The 18,966-nt window shown below is 44.5% G+C and overlaps 1 protein-coding gene across 2 annotated transcripts in view; it reads left to right on the forward strand.

Moving 5' to 3' along the window:
• Positions 1-18,966, forward strand: part of ACOT11 (acyl-CoA thioesterase 11) — a 63,663-nt gene that overhangs the window by 12,085 nt on the left and 32,612 nt on the right. For both annotated transcript variants that reach the window (XM_083510102.1, XM_083510103.1), the window contains exon 2: positions 18,297-18,444. In XM_083510102.1, coding sequence (XP_083366228.1) covers positions 18,315-18,444 — 130 coding nt within the window. In that variant the 5' untranslated portion in view covers positions 18,297-18,314. The remainder of the gene's footprint in view (positions 1-18,296; positions 18,445-18,966) is intronic.

Below are 18,966 nucleotides of genomic sequence, written 5' to 3' on the forward strand. Positions count from 1 at the left end.
TCGACGGCAGGGGTCTCTGGAATCAAGTTGCGATTAGCTGCAGAGTCTATAACGAAACGAAACTTTGAGCCTTTCTCACAGCTGTTTTCAAACAACGCCAGACTCGCCGTGATCTCATACGTCTCTTCCTGGCACCTGGCACGTACACTAGCCTCAGTCCCACGCCTGGCTGTTTTCCCAGACTTGTTGCCATGGAAACCCGACTGATTCCCATGAGAGTTGTCCTTGAAAACATCCTGCCTTGCCTCTCTGCTCCGGTGGGGGCAATTTCGACGCAGATGGTCAGTTGAATTACAAATGTAACACCGACGAACGGAAAACGCCTGTACCGTGCATTCCGCGGGCTTGGCTCCGCCTCTGCACCCCGAGCTCCCTGTGCCAGCTCTGCCCTCTTTCTTGCGTTTCTCTTCTTCGTCCTGCAAGCGTCCCGCCACGTAATGCAGCGTCAGCTGTTGCGGATCCTGAGACTCCAGAGTTAGACACAGATTGTCATAACTCTTGTCCAGAGAACTGAGCAAAATGTACACTTTCTGCTCCTCTGGAAAATCGACACCCAACAGTCTCAGCTGGTTAAACACGGCCAGCATATCAGTTACATGCTTCCTGATGCTATCCCCAGGACGTAACTTCATCTCAAACAAGCGTCTGGTGGTGTGGATCTTTGCCCCAGCCGTGGTTCTGTGGTGCACCCGTTCCAACGCCTGATAAGCCTCACAAGCATTTTCCAGGCCCTCAACCAAAGGTAGCTGCGAACCATCCAGGCTAAGCACGATTGCTCCCAGGGCCCTCTGGTTCCTCCTCTGGGAATTTCGGGCGTCTGCTATCTCAGCTGCTGTAGCTCCAGCCCCTGGTGTAGGAAGTGGCGGTCCCTGCACGGCCTCCCACAGACCCTTCGCCACCAGCCATGCCTTCAGCCTCCTGCTATATTCTTGCCAATTCTTTCCGTCCAATTTTTCGAAAGGTACGGAATAGGAATCGTGGCCTTCTGCCATGGTTTCCTGTTTCCCCCAGGGGCCCCAAGCTGTACTCACAGAAACACCAGCTCTTCCGGCTCCTGCTGCATGGAGAAACGATTTCCGCTGTTCTCAGCACTTCTGCATTCAGCACAGCGTCTTTCAGCCTGCTTGCTTGCCTTAGACACAGACCTCCGCTTTCGCCAACTCCACTGCCATCCGAACGCAACTTCAAAGCATTCCAGCAGCCTCTAGTGACAGGTTTACAAGCGGTAATTTATGGGTCCATAACCTGTAGGTGTTTTGATTAGTCCGTGACGTGCTAATTGATTTACTATCGGCAATTAGCTCTTTATGGCAGCTTCGGCAGGTCCGGCACACTTCCTCTGCGCGAATCTGCTCCTTCTTCTCCGTCACGCACAGCAGAGTAAAACACAGCAGCAACTTGTCACTCAGTTTCCCACAAACACACAGAGCATAGTAATGTCCATTTACAGCTCTTTTATTGCATCATTTTCTCAGATATTTCCAGGACTTCTCGCAGACATGGCAAACACCCTCTCTCTCTCAACGATCGGAGAGTAACAGACAGGAAAAGCTCCTCCCAGCTTCCATTCCTGACGTCAGAATGCTGAGGCATCATGGGAACAACTTAACCTCTTAAGTTCCAACTCCCATAATGTATACATTGCTGAATGCCAAAATAGGCTTCTAAGCGGATGGAGAAATAGAGAGAACATTTTTACCTTAAGGAAAAGTTGCAGTTCTATCAAGATACAGTGGTACCTCAGGTTAAGTACCGTATTTTTCGCTCTATAACACGCACCAGACCATAACACGCACAAAGTTTTTAGAGGAGGAAAACAAGAAAAAAATATTCTAAACGAAATAGTGGATATATGATTTTTGTGGTTCATGCTGTGGCCACAGACATGTGATCTGACAGTGAGTTTGGAGTAGCCCAATGCAAAAATCCTGAGGATCCATGTGGATCCATGCTTTGTAACCACGGAGGAGGGAAGGAAGGGGAACCATGGATCCTCTGCTCACGACTGCAGCAGATCCCCCCCGCCACCCGTAGGCGTTCGCTCCATAACACGCACAGACATTTCCCCTTACTTTCTAAGAGGAAAAAAGTGAGTGTTGTGGTGCAAAAAATACGGTACTTAATTCGTTCCGGAGGTCCGTACTTAACCTGAAACTGTTCTTAACCTGAAGCACCACTTTAGCTAATGGGGCCTCCTGCTGCCGCCGCTCCGCCGGAACACGATTTTGTTCTCATTCTGAAGCAAAGTTCTTAACCTGAAGCACTATTTCTGGGTTAGTGGAATCTGTAACCTGAAGCGTATGTAACCTGAAGCGTATGTAACCTGAAGCGTATGTAACCTGAGGTACCACTGTACTATTACATACTGCCCGCTATTGCTCTCTCTTAATGAACAGTAATTAAAAACAATCTCTCATGCTAGCTACCACACCCTTCACTTTCTTAGGTCAAGGAATGCTCTGAGGCATGACTTTCAAGGAAACAGAGCATGCTTGAACTACCCTTCAAGGCTACCCTAGTAGACCAATACAGTGAATGCTGGTGAACCGTCATAATAACAGACGGAGTAGGAGTCTTCCGCACTGGGCTGACTTTCCAGCAGCTTGATCAGTCACATGGTTTTTCTGTTTAGATGCACATAGGAGGGACCTCTTTGCCATAACTATACTTTTGAAGTCAAATTGGCTGAACGCTGCAGAGACCTTATTGGCCAGATAACAGTAGGTGGAACAAGATGTTTGCAGAGCTTCTCCAAATATACTTTGAAGTGTAAGATGTGTATGGGACAGGAAGGAGCATGATGCTTTGAACTCTTAGGGGCGCAGCAGCAGCAGCAGCAGCAGCAACAACAACAACAGCCTTTGCTTGACATTCTCCTTGGGCTGGCTGTGACCAAGCACCTCTTGTGGACTAGTATCCACGGCATGGGGCTACCTTTGAAGATGGGAAACTGCAGCTAGAGAGCCAGTGAGAGCCAGTGAGGTGTAGTGGTTAAGAGCGGTAGTCTCGTAATCTGGTGAACTGGGTTCGCTTCCGTGCTCCTCCACATGTAGCTGCTGGGTGACCTTGGGCTAGTCACACTTCTCTGAAGTCTCTCAGCCCCACTCACCTCACAGAGTGTTTGTTGTGGAGGAGGAAGGGAAAGGAGAATGTTAGCCGCTTTGAGACTCCTTCGGGTAGTGATAAAGCGGGATATCAAATCCAAACTCCTCCTCTTCTTCAGCTAGTGCAGAATTTAGGGGCTGGAAGGTTGTTGGCTGGAGGTAGGTTTGATTGTATCCATCTCTTCCATGCTGCCCACTGTTGCTGTATAATTTCTGGCCTACAAATCAGCTGATGTGTGATGGCCCCATTAAAAACAACTGGGGTGGGGGATGGTCATGCATAAAATAATGTCCATATACAGTATGACCCATTTGACATGCAAATATGCCCGTTTTTGACACATGCCTATTATGACCCTCCCCTTTCCACAAGCTTGTTTACATGAATTGGGCCTCTGGAGTTTCACATCTTGGCTAGCATGACTTCATGTATGAGAATTTCTAATCCAGATAGGTCTGTTTTGCCAGCGTTGCTTTCCATATCCTTTTCTGTGCCTCCTTCCACTTTCCCTTCCCTCAGATGCAAACATCTGCATACTGCCTCTGCTAGGCCAGGGAAGAGTAAAAACTAGCTAGCCGTAAGCAAAGCAAGCCCACCCCCCTTCACAACAATACTTGGGGGGGGGGAGCTGTGCATAAATATCCAATCTCTGCAGTGGCACAGACGTGCTGTGACTTCTTATGAATGTTGCACCGTGAATATTAAGTTGCATTCCTGCACATTCAGAGTCTGTTGCCCTGATCCTGCACACTCTGAAGGGAAGAGGAAAGGCCCGTTAGGATGCCTATTTCCTGTTAGGAATACAAAGTTTTCTATTGCAGTGTGTTCTCTAGAATTTTGTCCACTGGCTTTTAATGTCTTCTCTGCAGAGACATGCTGTGACATAAAAAAGGAAAGAATCGGACTTACTGACTGACTCCTGCTTGGCTAGGCCAGATTTCAATGCCTTGGCTTTCAAAGGCTTCTGTCCTTTCTAATCACACCCCATGTTAACACCAGATCCCATTCTTTAAGCAGGATTTGTTAACTTCAGGGGAAGGCACCTGATTAATGGCAGAGATCCTGTCGAACACAACCTCTCTTAAAAAGAAAAAGTGAAAAGAAATTTCTTGCAGGAGACTGGAGCAATTAGAACCTGTCCTTAATTCCTTTTTATGTAGCTAAATACATTCAAGAGAGGGCAATTTAATATGACAACAAAGGTGATGTCAAGTTTCTGTCTTCATTACATTAAATGTTCTTCATTTTAAAGCCTAATTTCCAGAACTGAGACATTTTGCTGTAGCTCCAGAGTCCTTGTTCTCTGAAGGGGGGGAAAAAATCAACCTCCACCACCAGCTTGGCCTTAATTATACAGCTTGTCTAGTTAACAGCTTGTCACTTTTTCTTTCTCTTATTGTTCATATTGAATAGTCATTTATTAGTGTCATTAGCTTTCCTTTCCTGAAGGGCAAGTAAACAAAAGCCTATCTTCTGAGAACTGATCAAAACCTCTGTTAGAATTAATTCTCAGGCAGGGAAAATTAGCATTTTGCACCTCTTCCATTTTTATTCCTAGGTGTGCATTTCTTTTTACATTTTTGAGCTGGCATCGTAGAGCTGTCTAAAACCTATCAAATGGCCTAGCTTGCTTGTCGACTCCCACCCAGGTCTACATTTTTAGAACTGATTGGTGACAGGGCTTCCAAGCACATTATTGAATGGGAATTTCACATGCTGCTGCTTGCTATACTATTACTACCACTGCCTCAGTGTTTTGGCCCTAAAACAGGACCACGAGGGGCTCTGAAAAAGCACAAAGATCTGGAAGATCTTTGTTGAATGATGGCTCGAGTAAAAGCACTTAGCCGGTATAAAATTCCTGCAAATATAATAATAATAATAATAATAATAATAATAATAATAATAATAATAATAATATTCCACTGTGATGTAGGAGAAGAACCAGCAGGAAACTGACAAAAGATTTACCAAAAGTGTTGGTGTTGACCTTTAAAGCCCTAAACGGCCTCGGCCCAGTATGCCTGAAGGAGCATCTCCACCCCCTTCGTTCTGCCCGGACACTGAGGTCCAGCGCCGAGGGCCTTCTGGCAGTTCCCTCACTGCGAGAAGCTAAGCTACAGGGAACCAGGCAGAGGGCCTTCTCAGTAGTGGCGCCCGCCCTGTGGAACACCCTCCCTTCAGATGTGAAGGATATAAGCAGCTATCCTATCTTTAAAAGACATCTGAAGGCAGCCCTGTTTAGGGAAGTTTTCAATGTGTGACTTTTTAATGTATTTTTAATCTTTGTTGGAAGCCGCCCAGTGTGGCTTGGGAAACCCAGCCATATGGGTGGGGTACAAATAATAAATTTCTATTACTATTTACAGGGGAGGAGGAGGAGACAAGAGGACTGTGGCTGTTGGAAGATGAATTCTCAAACGCACAAGAGTCAGGTGGTTTGGGAAGTCATGGAGGTAGTGACACTGAAAAGGGTTCAGAAACACAAGATCTAGTGCCCTGTGGTCTTTGGAAGGGTCACTGTTGTCTGTTGTCCAGTAAGGACTCCCACACACGTCTGCTTTCCCTGTTCTTTACAGATGAATCGGAGCAAATGTCCCTCAGGTTTCCTCTGGATTGACGTTTGCTCTGATTTAGCGCTAAAGAGCGGGGTTTTCAGGGAAAAGTGGTGGGGCAAAAACAGAACTGCTTGAACCCATGCCTAGTAGGCACGGGACAAATGGAAAACCGATTGGATTCATGCTTTCTAGGCATGGGGCAAGTAGAAGTGTGGCGGAGCCCAAAATCTAACAGCATTTAGGACTAACAGCATTGATGGTGTAACTGAGCCCTGACATGAAGCAACAACAGCCAGTGCTGTTGCTAAAGGTGCTTTTATTTGCCTGCCTTGTTCAAGGGTGCTTCCAGAAGCTGGCTTAATATTGTAAATGGACCACTGAGGTATCACAAACGGGTCCATAGGCTTCATAATAACAGCAATGTCAAAACAGCAACATACGGTAAATGTTACAGTACTTCATTAAAAAGCACTTCAGTACATAAAATGTAGCAACATTACTCTTCCTGGCAATAGCAAAAATAGCAAAGGAGTTTGAATAGTTCTGCCTTGGTCCTAGATGTTCCAGCCACTGCTGTTGTGTCTGCTGCACATTAGCCAAGGATCAAGTCAGTGTGATCAAATATATTGATATTCCCCCACAAACCACTGCCCTGTTGACGTTACCAGTCAGGCAGCAATTCCTCTTGTGGTGTTACTCAGCTTCCCCTCCTGCTGCAGTTTCTTACAAGGCAAGGGCATGGGAGCTGGAAACACTCCTCCCATGATGTTACGACATATAAGTCGTCATGACCAATGTCAGGTCATTGAGAAGAGTCTTAACTGTGTTTTGCAACATATCGTTGATTAAGAATCTCATTTAGTGTAGGCTTCCTTCAGAAAGAAATATGGCAGCTGCCTCAAGACCTGTGCATATGTTATGGCTGCAATGTGGGAGCTGCTTTAAATACCTAAAAAGGTGGGTCTCTCCACATATCAAGCTGAAGGCATATAAAGCTCTCTTCACTGCACTGCAATGGAGGCCTTGCTGACAGTGCCACCACTCTTTGTTGTTTGAGGAGCAGTGTTGTTGGGAGTTGGCCTTATTGGTAGTGGCCCCCACATTGCAGTATGGCCTCCCTTCTGAGGAGCCTCTTGTCAACTGTATGATGATTGGTCAAAACACAGCTCTTTACCCAGGTCTTTGGTTGAATAGGTGTCTTCCCTCTGACTATATTGCTGTTCCCTGCTGCTGTTTCATTAATTTTGCTATTGGTTAGTTTTGTAGTTTTGCTGCTATGATTTTAGTTTGAATTGTGCTTGCTTCAATTGTGACAGTTTTGGTGGGCTTTAAATACAAAACAAACAAATAATGAGTATTTAAAGTTGTGAAAACATGGGCTTTTATGCTTATTGTGAAGTCATCATGTGACAACTTATTTGTTTATTGACAGCTTTTATATGCTACCCAAACAATGGGTAGCTTACAAGCAATGAAAGCATTAAAATCCATGAACTGCGGAACTATAGAAACATTAAATAAATTCCAGCGTAAAAAACATTCAGCAGCAGAACAATGCCACTAAAACTCATCTAAATTTCAGTGGATTTAGAAACTTACAAAGCCTGGAAATATAAGGCTTTGTAAGTTTCTTGGTGCTGTGTAAAGTCCATAGCGAAGACACCTAATTCCAAAATTAGGCTGCCACCACTGAGAAGGCCCTTTCCACATGTTGTGCCTCACCTGGTGCGGGCACCAGGAGAAGTGCCTCCTTTTCTGCAGGCATGACTCCCAGTCCAATCCAATCGCTTTAAAATTAGCAAAGGCAGGCAGCGCTGAGGCAAAGGAACTACCCAACTATTTCACATTGATCAGAACTCAAGTATGCCTTTGCTTGGCACCTGCAGTCCTTCTTAGAATGGTTGTTTGAATGGTCCTGAAAAAAGTCATTATTCGAGGGTCAAATCACATCGGCAGTTGCCAGGGATGTGAGTTTCACATGCAATTGGAAAATCTAGACTCTATTGCTTGCACGCTATGTACTTGCAATGTATAGAATTCTTTATGACAGTCCACTGAGCCCCTCCCTGTACTTAGTTCATTTCCAGGGAGCTTCCTACTTGGGGTTTAGCTGCTGGAAGATCAGGAATAGCAGGTATCAGGCATGCAGCTATGCATGTTTGCTCCGAAGCAGCTTCCACTATATCCAATGTACATGTGATTTCATTATTCTTTTTTAGATACGACTGGGACAAACCTTGTTATGTTGAGTTCGTATTTTGCACAATTTGTATATGGTGTCTGTTTGATAATGTGTGGTTTGCTATGCCTAATAAAGGATCTTGATTGATTATTCTTTTTTTCCAAACATGGCGCTTCTCAAATTTTTGTTTTGCAGCCTTTCTGTTATGTACTTCAAAGGTATGCTCAACACGTGCCATGTGTTCTTTGTGGTTTGCTGCTTTCAGGACCCTGTAGTTTGGCAGAACCACCACTGAAATCCGTAGCTGGGAAGGTTTGCGTTGGTTGTTTCTCTGAGCCAGATGAAGGAGCTCAGCAGGGCTGGGGGGGGGGGGTAGCAGTTTCACACACGCATGCAAACATGCACATTGCCCCTCTCACTCCACTTAGCATTTTGTTGTGTTAGCAGAGGGGGCACTGGCAGTCTCACCACCTCGCTCTGAAGAAGGGCCAAGCGTGATGAGCCAAGACTAATAGCAAACAAAGACGAAGAGTCGAAGGGGCTCATAGGACGTGCTAAGGTTCACAACGATGGAAAAGCACAATGCCCTTGAAATGCAATGATAGTTCTTTATCAGAACCTGGCACCAACATTTCACACTGATTCCACCTTGTGGCCCACTTGGCCCAGACGGTGGCATGCCTATGGGGCAGGTGTTTCCACATGGCTCCAGACAACTCTTCACAGCCCCTTAGGGCTGCTTAGGGGAGGCATGCAAGAGTAGAGGCTTCTTTTTAAAAAGATGCACTATGAAAATACCAAATGTTGGTATACTTGTGATGTGATGCGCTTTAGCTGCACAGTCGTCACATCTAGACTTCATAATGCAGACAAAGACCCTTTCTCTGGAAGCCCTTGGCATAGAAATGCGAGCTGTCCTGTGGTCAAATAATGACGTCGTCTTACTGTGTGCTCTTTGTATTCTGTGGTAAGCACTTCTCACTTATTTCGCAGTCCGCTGAGCAATGGTTTCAAAGTGGCTGTTGTAGGAATTTGGTTCTACTGAAGCTGAGTGAAGCCTTTTCGTTCATATGCTGAAATAATTCAGTTGTCTTGAATCCTGCTGCCACAACAAAAAGTAGTCAGTTGACATTTCAGTTCTTAAGAAAAGCTCCTTCCTCGTGTTGCGTAGTTTCAGGATGTGATGACTCGCCTGGGAAAAGAGCTGTGTTTCCTATTGAAATTGTGAGTTGGGAAAGTCTGCTCTGAATGACTATTCTTCTAGGGGTGGTCTTGGTCTGCACAACTGATCTCTTCTTCTTCTTCTTCCCAGGTGCTAATGAAAGTGCAAAGGTTGGTGGTGGGCATTCAGATTTTTAATTTAATTTCCTCCTGCTTTTCCTCAGCCCACATGATGACCAAAGGATTAATAGACAGGGTATTAGAACAGTGAGCATTTAAGCTGGAGGATCCATGTTGCAAGCCAAATGCAACTGCTGTGGCAGCCTATGCATGCAACTGAAAGCAGGAATACTGCAGAGGCAAAATGCAAAGTAGAAGCAATGGCAATATCTGCTGGAGCAGTACCTGCTGCCCTGAGCTCGTTTAGGAGGAAGGGCAATATATTAATTTATTAAGTAAATAAAATTTGCCAGTGGGTCTCACTTTGGGGGTTGGAGGACAGTTCAGGCCTTACCTGTGATGCATTTTGTTAGACAGACTAGGCTCAGACCAGTAACTGGGCCAAAGTCGCACTGCCAACTCCATGGTTCATCAAGAATGTGAACTCAGTTCTCCACAGCCCAAGTACATCATGCTAACCACTACACTGCTCTTTGCCAGCTTACCATTCTATGGCCCCATCTGCACTATACATCTAAAGCAGTATCATACCACTTGAAACAGTTATGGCTTCCCTTCAAGAATCCCGGGAATTGTAGTTTGTTAAGAGTGCTGAGAGTTGTTAGGAGAGCCCTCTTCTCACAGAACTACAGTTTCCAGAGTGGTTTAACAATCCCTCTTCCCAAGGAATTCTGGAAACTGTAGCTCTATGAGGGGAATAGGGGTCTCCTAACAGCTTTCAGCACCCTTAACAGACTACAGCTCCCAGGAATCTTGGGGGTGGGTGGGTATGGACACTATTTGAGGGTGTGGTTACAGGGGTTGTCACCACTGGTTTAGAAAATTGGACTGCCCCATACCATCCTTGATTTTCTGAGCCATTCCCTGTTGTGCTGGAGCCGTGGCAGTTGAAGACAGACATCTTGCTATACAGGACTTGGATTTGCCCTAAAACAGACCTTTTGACTCAATATTGTTGATGGCTGCTTCAAGTTACGTCTATAAGGGGAAGCACAAGTTGGTGCAATCATCTTTTCGGTTCCCTCTTGCTCCTTCTAAAGCTTTCTTTCCTGATTTGTGCCAAGACTGCCAGCTTCTAGGGATGCAAACAGCTCTACTTCTACTGCTAGACTCAACAAGAATCCAGGTTACAAAGATCAGAAATAAACCTGAATTTTTCTCTTTCCCTCTCATACTGCTGCATTTGTGTCTCTGGCACTGGCCGGCCTGTTTCCAAAACAGCAGCCTGAGGAAGGAAGGTTGGTGGAATGTCAGATGGTGAACAATTTGGGCTAAAGTATGGGCTTGAGGTTTCTGTTTTTGTCCAAATCTTCTCTTCTATTTTTAAACGCTTCCCATGCTTCATTTCAGAAAAACAATGCCCTTGATTATCTCCATTTGCTGTTGCAATGACACCCAGCAATCCTTTTTCAATTGGAGTACCACCCTAGAGGCTCGCTCTGATTCACTCTCATGTGGGCGCCTGGGCTGTCACTAAATTGCTCTCCTTCGGCAGCTCCTGGACGTTTCACTCCTGGCATTGCAGCTGAAGTCACGTGAGGCATGTGGAGATTTTTAGGCAGAGCACAAGACAAACTTGTTCGTCAAAGAAAGCAGGCGGCCACTGACCTGCTCTCCAAAACACACCCAGAAAGCTTGATCCATGTGTCACTGCTCAAATCTTTTATCTCTGTTAGGCTGGAGTAGTTTGATTAATAAGTCTAAATTATTGTTGCCATATTGGAGAATGCAGTATGGGAAAGGAAAAATAGGTAAGGTAGGAGTGTGCTTTATTCCTTTTTTGGGAACTTAACAAAGTGGTATAGGAGAATGTGTAAGTTTTTGTGTTGCACATTACTCTTCACTAGACTTGGCTGGCGGGTAAAGGAACCACCATTACTCCTAATCAAATCAAACATGCACTGTACAGCATGTTTAATGCCATATCAAACGTTCTTTTGTTTCACCCACATAAATGCTATTAGATCATTATGATTGCAAATACTCTTGCACAGAAAAGTGGTTATGGACCTAAATTGCTTATTACTTGTAGGTGAGCACTAGACCACTTTAATCTCTGTCATAGTAATGTGTATTCAGACAACCGGAAGCCTCTGATCTGGTAACTGCTTCAAAGTAGGGGTGGCCTGTATGATTTTAGTTTTTGTTTTGAAGCTGGTGCTTTTGCAGAGAGCAGAACTATTTCTCCCTAAAATCCATGACTGAGCATTGATCATTTTCTCAGTCCTGTTCACTGCCAACGTTCCCTTATGTGTGGTCACTTCTGTGCTGCTTATATTTTTTATTGCTGTATTGTTATGAGTTTGGGTGCCAGAGTTTGTGGGCGCAAAGCACCCACAATTCCTGGATTTAGTAAATGTTAGAATTTAATCAAGGCTTGGAGAACACAAACCCTGGGCAAGCAGCTGGACTCCTGGAATTTTGCACCACACAGAGGTTGGGGTGGCGTGTAACGCTCATGTCAGGAGTTGGGTTTCGTGCTTCCAGGAGAAAAGACCTGTGAGCAAGGTGTGCCTTTAGCCGAGATGGAGAGAGGAGCAGCAGCATTCCTGGAGCAGTTCAGGTTGTTGCTCCTAAGAGCAAAGCTAGCAGCAGACAGAGCAGCAGTGGAACAAAGCAGCTTGACTTCTTGCTTTGGAAAGGAAGTTGTATGAAAACATTATTGTTGAATGTGTACTTCAAAAGTTTGCTTGCCTTTTGTTTTTCCAGTAGAATTTTGTTCTCATAACAACTTGCAACCTGCCCATTACAGTGGTACCTCGGGTTACATACGCTTCAGGTTACAGACGCTTCAGGTTACAGACTCCGCTAGCCCAGAAATAGTACCTCGGGTTAAGAACTTTACTTCAGGATAAGAACAGAAATCATGCAGTGGCGCCGCAGCGGCAGCAGGAGGCCCCATTAGCTAAAGTGGTGCTTCAGGTTAAGAACAGTTTCTGGTTAAGAACAGACCTCCAGAACGAATTAAGTTATTAACCCGAGGTACCACTGTACATCTATGCACTTGAATGTAGCAAAATTTTTAAGAACCATATTGCCAAGTTGACAGTTTACATGACATCAAAAGTGTGTGTGTGTGTGTGTGTGTGTGTGTGAGAGAGAGAGAGAGAGAGAGAGAGAGAGAGAGAGAGAGAGAGAGAGAGATTTGGTTGGCTGATGTCTCTGTAAGTGGCCCCAAAGCTGCTAAATATAGGTATCCTGGTTTATCACTTGTGTGTAGGCATGGAATTGACTTGAAATTGGATAGTAGGTTTGACTTAAGTGGCTGCCAGTTACATACAGTTGTAACAGACGTTTGTTCAGCCTGGTAGAATTCTTGTGGCATGTCTGTATTGTTAATTATCAGCGAAAGGGTCTTGGCTTCCCTGAGTTAATCAGTGGCTGGAAGAGAAACTGGAAGTGATTTTTGCTGCAGGATGGTGAGATCTACCTGCCTTTGGAAACACCAGTCCTTCTAGAACCTTAGGTTGTATCAGCAGTTATCTAACTGGAACACTCCTAGAAGTACTGAGAAAAGTAGGATCTGTCTAAGAGGAGGGGATGCGTTCTGTTGTTGTTGACTCAGAGAAACTGTTTTAATGGGAAGATTGCTCCCACTGCAGCCTGTATTTGCTTCCTTTTATTTCCCTGTTGCGTCAATTCCAAGCTGTTACGACAAAGAACTCCTGATGATACAAGTGAGTTGGGGACATCTAGGCCTAGATGAGGGAAGTTCAGGCCAGAATTCTAGGCTAGTGTCTGATGTCTAGTGAATTACTCATCTTCAGATTAGTTTGCTGCAATATTGGTATAAAAAGGGAACTGTCGGGTCAAAATCTAAAAATTAAAAGACAATCAAGAGATCAAAGTCTACAAGCACTTCTCCCCATTTTTCCTGCAAGGTGTTTTCTGTAGAAAACAATCTGAAGAACAGACAATGTTTCTTTTGTTTATATTGGACTTTTAGAATTTTAGAATTTGTGAAATTGCACTGTGTGTGTTTGATTATATTTCCATAGCTACTGACATTCCAACAAGACAACTGATAATCTTTATAAGTATTTAAATTCTACGTAATGTCTGTGTGTCTATATGTGTGTGTAACATATATGAGAGTGGGGAGGGGAAGGGAGAGAGAGAGACAGAAATCTAAATGCAGAAGCCAAAGCTGGTATCCTTTGCACAGTTAGGCACCTTCAACCTGGCTGTAGTCAGTTGGATAAGAGCAATTTAACTGTGCAGGACAGTAGCCAAAGAAACTATCTGGGCAATTGAAAAAACACCAAAAACATTTGTTAATGTATAGATGGTTTGTTAGAAACAAACATGTATACAATTTTCATTTGGCTCCAACTCTTCAACTTGCATGCCATACAGAAAAGAGAAAGGATTTCAGGCTAGTAACTTGATCTACCCTAAATAGTAGATGAGTCATTCGGAATGATCATGTGCTGATGTATCTGTTAAGGATTCTCTACATGTACAGTTCCAATACATATCACAAAACACACTCCAAGCTTACAGTTTCTTAAAAACTCTAAAATTCACAATTGGGCAGTACCTTTATTGGGACCAATCAAAATGCAACAAAGTGTGTTATTTTAACATTTTTTTAATGAAAAAAATCTAATCTTTTGACCAAATGGGGCCCTTCAGGGAGAATATATGCTTTTTGTTTCTTTTTTCTTTTTACTGTAACACTAGTATGTGGGCACCCTCATATCTGCTATTTGGATTCCCTGTTATTTTTTCCAATTTAAACATTATGACTATTCTTTTCGAAAGATTCCGGTTTTACACCTCCCCACACCGCACCCCCATACATTCAAAAACTCAAGCCCTTTTAAAAAACCGACTTTTTCCACTGTCTTCCAAAACCCTAGCAAAAATAATGAGAAAAGGTCTGTGTGGAAAAGTCTTTTCTGCTTATACCCCCCAAATGCATATTTGCTCCAGGGTCAATTTTGGGTAGCCCATGTTGCATTACTCCAGCACCTTTCTCAGTCAGGAAAGGTCCTTCTGTAAAGTGATGCGGTGATGGAGGACCCCTCTACAGTGGTACCTTGGGTTAAGAACTTAATTCATTCTGGAGGTCCGTTCTTAACCTGAAACTGTTTTTAACCTGAGGTACCACTTTAACTAATTGGGCCTCCCGCTGCCACCGCGCCATCATCGTGCGATTTCTGTTCTCATCCTGAAGCAAAGTTCTTAACCTGAGGTACTATTTCAGGGTTAGCAGAGTCTGTAACCTGAAGCGTCTGTAGCCCAAGGTACCACGGTATATAAAAAAGAGCACTTCCGAGAGTTCAGGTGCTTATATGAATTAATTTTCAGGTAGACCACAGTGGGGGGTTAACCCCTAAGCCAGGGCAACTCCCGCTTTGTGTGTATGTGGCTTACAAGAATCACTGAACTTCAGTGGCTGTTGAGCGCCTAACCCTCTCAGCAAATCCCAGCTTTTGTGTTTCAGCAAAGCAAATAATTGCCAGCTTCTCGTGTCCAAGCTTATGTGAAAGGGGAGTCTGTTATAACAGCAGTGAAGTGGAATAGCTTATGTTTAGGAAGGGTGTAGTAGGTTTGCCAGAGAGAAGTTTCGTTTCAATGCAAACCCCTGATGGCCTCCCTTTTACCTTTTCTTATTCCCTTCTCCGCCTCAGGGCTGTTTTGGTGCCTAAAATAATACTGTATTGTGTTTTTTTCTAATATACAAAACAAATGTATCCTAGACAAAATGTAAAATAGAATAGGGTAATGATGTCACAAATACCTTCTAATTCTGAAACACTGATCAGGAAGTCACTATATATACCGGTAGTTGCCTCCCAGCACATATATCAGAAACAAAATGGATGTTTGTACCGTCAAATATATTATTTTCCAAAGACCAGTATTAATATCCATATTGGGTGAAAGTAATGCTGAGCAATCCATAGTCTTGTCTGAAGTATATCCTGCAAGTTTGTTCCTCTGCTCAAACTCCCAGTGCCAAAAGGAAGATTGCAAGGAGAGCCTGCCTCCCCCTTTCTTTCTCTGCACCCCCATGTGCATGGCTGACACTTGCTATGGATATTTTTTTTAAGTTCTTCATGCCATCTTTTTTTGTGTGTGCATTAAAAGTGCATGCTTAAAGCATGCTGCCTGTACTCCACAAACGTTCCTTTTTACAGCATGCAATTGTTTCAACACACTCTCATTTCCAAAGGGTTAAAGAGCAAAGGTGATCCTTTCCCCAGATAACTCATTCATTGTCATCTTGATTGCATCAGGGAATGTACTTGTGCAAGTCTCATAGGCGCATTCACTGTTCAACACCACTGAGGCTCAGCACAGTAACTTGGGGGCTAGTTGTTCAAAGATGCTGTGCCATTTTTAAACCTTTTCTTTATTTTAAGCCTTTCCTGTGTTCTGACATGGCACAGCTTGTGTACAAAGTGTTTGCCCACTTCGTTATTATAGCCAAGAGTGCCACTATCACATTCTGCTCCACATATTCAATCAGTTTGTGGAGGGGAGTGAGATTGTGCCCTTTGACCTCCATGGGTTAGGCACTACATGAGCAATGTATGGCCTGTACACTCAGTTGTATACGCTATGTATGATACAACCCATTCTTGTGCTCTGCTTGATGTGCAGAGGTCACTCCCTCCATGCATTGAACAAGTGGACGGGAGCATGAGAAGAGGGTGAATTCTGTGCTGCTGTTTCTGAAATATCCTGTTGTGAGCAGGAAAACAATTCTCTCCATGTCATGAGGACTACTAACCATTATCATTCCAATTAGGAAAGGACACCCCAATTAGTCCACTGAGGTGAAAGAAAAGCTTCCACTCTTGCTTTTATCCCAAAGCTGGTAAAGTTCTGGGTTTTTTAAATTGTGTTATTTGTTTTAGTAGTTTACCAATGCCAAGATGTTTGTGTTACTACCAACCCTGCTTTGCGAGTAGAATCCAATAATGCAAATGTTATGTGTGCATATTTACCTTCAGTTTAAGGATTACATTTCATGCATCTGATGGACTGTGTTGTGGCATGCACTTTCGTAGACTAGATTTGATAAGTCTTTTTTCAGTTTATTTTTATTAGTTTTCAAATTAAGATAGAACCACAGATAAACAACAACAAAACCATAATATATCCAACTAAAGCCATAGCATACAGAGCCCAAAACATATTAAATAATAACAGCCAATCTAGGATCATGACATCCATATTTATCTAGACTGTGCAGGGAGAGATACCTATAAATCTGAAACTATAAACTATATGAAATAAATCCCACCATACTGAGTAGAAATGGCCAGAACATTCCTGTCCCTTTGAGACCCATAAGTTATGTTATTTCCCTCCACAATAACTAAATGTCAGAGATTTTATGCCAATTTGCTGGTCTTTAAGGTGCTGCAAGACACTGTGTTTTCCTGAATGGACTAACACCAATAACCCTCTAGAAACTGTTGCAAAAAGTTCCTCTTTGGTTTAAGGTGGGTCATTGGGTAGGAAATCACAAATGAAAATCAGGAAGCATCAATAATACACTAGTCTTGGGAAAGTGTTACTGGCTGTTATTAATATTTTCAAAAGTGGTCAGCTGGGATTCAATAAAGCCTCTTCCTGCCACATCTCTTGTACAGGAACTAGATTTTTTTTTGGGGGGGGTGCAATAACAATGCTTGCACAAGCATCAAGTCGCTGAGCAGGCATTATGCACAGTGCTTTCATGGAAAGACAGCTGGAGAGACCAGCCTTATCAAAAAATAATAATTGTGCAACTCAAATTGGTTCAGACTATTTTATATTTTTTTGCTTCTTGGTTTGTGGAATTGCATTGCCACTCGTGTTGTCCTTGTTTATTCCTTGCATATGCATCAGGAATTCTGGCGCATCCTTTGGCTCTCAGTTGACAGCTGCTTTTGATTTAGCTCATGCCAAACTTGCCCCAAAGAACAGAGCTGGGGAACCTGTGGCCCTCCAGATGTTGTTGGATTCCCAACTCCCATTGGCCCTAGCCAGCATGGCTGGTGTTTGGGGATGACAGGAGCTGTAGTCTAATAACACCAGGAGGGCCAGATTCCCTATCCCAGGATTAGGGTTGGTAAATGTTGGAGGGATTTTGGGGTGTAGAAGTGTTTGGTTTTGGGGATGTGGTGGAAGTGTTTGGTTTAATCGGAAGCTCCTTTTGCCTGCGATTGGTTAGTTGCTAAATAGTTTTCACTACTGCCTTGAATTTGTGGGGCAGAACAAAGAAGGTGCTTTACAGTGGTACCTCGGGTTAAGTACTTAATTAGTTCCGGAGGTCCGTTCTTAACCTGAAACTGTTCTTAACCTGAAGCACCACTTTAGCTAATGGGGCCTCCTGCTGCTGCTGCGCCGCCAGAGCACAATTTCTGTTCTCATACTGAAGCATAGTTCTTAACCTGAAGCACTATTTCTGGGTTACCGGAGTCTGTAACCTGAAGCGTATGTAACCTGAAGTGTATGTAACCTGAGGTACCACTGTATTTGGGAAATAATTCCTTTGGTGGAATTAATTAACCTTTTTTGAGGTGGCTTCAGCCCCCCAAAAGCACGGGTTTGAGGTTTGTGTTGCCATAGATATTAAAAAGCATGTGCCCCACCCCTAGGTGTGCTCAAAGTGAGGGTTGTGGGCATGGGTGTAGAGCCGGGATTTATGTTGGGGGGTGGCAGGTAGCCCGGATTTATGTTGGTGGGGGGCAGGACACCCACCTGTCACCATCCTCTGCTTGGCTCTGTCTAGCAGATTCAGAATGAAATATATCAACAACAGTGGTTTTTAATTACTTTCTTTTGACCCCAAGTGCTGAGAAAAACCTGTCAAAATCTTTTCACCATTCTACTTTTAGCTAAGTATTTATATTTATTTGCTTGATTTGGGGGGCAGATGCCCTCCCTGCTCCCGCTTGGCTAAGCCCATGGTTGTGGGGTTTTCCCTTTTTGATGGGTCCAGAAGGGATGTAGCGTCCATAGGTGTGTGAATAAGTGTGCTGAACGCGCTGCATAACACACTGGAGGAAATCGGGCATCCAGCCGGGCGGCGGCGGCGTCTTGCTTTCTCTCCACCCTGACTCTCTGCTTTGTTCTCTCTCTCTCTCTCTCTCTCCTTTCCCCCTCAGAGCTCGCCGGAGGGGCCCATGGAGAGTTACCGGAATGCCACCGAGGTGCAGATGAGTCAGATGGTGCAGCCCTGCCACACCAACCACCGCCGCGAGCTCAGCATTGGGCAGCTCCTCAAATGGATCGACACGGCCGCCTGCCTCTCCGGTGAGCCGCCGCCACTCGCCTCGGGCACGCGGAGGGGCGGGAGCTCGTTTCTTGGCAACCTGCCCTCGGCTGGATCTAAAGCGCGCGCGCGCACGACCTCGGCTTGCTCATTGCTCGCTCTTAAGGGGGACCGAGCGAGTTCGGGGCATAAGCCCTCGCCGCGCAAGGGAGAGGCAAAAAAAAGGCTTTTAGGGCAACGGGCGGGCCTCGCCTGTTTCCCTTCATAGCCAATCAATCTGGGGGCGGGAGCGCGGACGGAAACGTCGGAAGGGACGCCATACCGTGGGGAAGCCTGTACACGTGAAGGCTCCCTGCATTCGTGGACTTTCAGAGGGAAAGAGGAAGGGGTACTACTTGGCGATCCCCACTTAGAGACCTCTGTCCCCCTTCTCTACCGCTCTGAAAAACAAAACCGGGAGAGAAACTTCTCTGAGCTAAAGTCAGTCTCCTTTGGAACTTTGTCTTTTTTCTTCATCTTTTATTCCCTGAGCTAGTGGTGACTGTGAAATAAAAATAATGTTC

The sequence above is a fragment of the Podarcis liolepis genome (genome assembly GCF_965112155.1).
Source record: "Podarcis liolepis genome assembly, chromosome: 6".
Taxonomy (NCBI): Eukaryota; Metazoa; Chordata; class Lepidosauria; order Squamata; family Lacertidae; genus Podarcis; species Podarcis liolepis.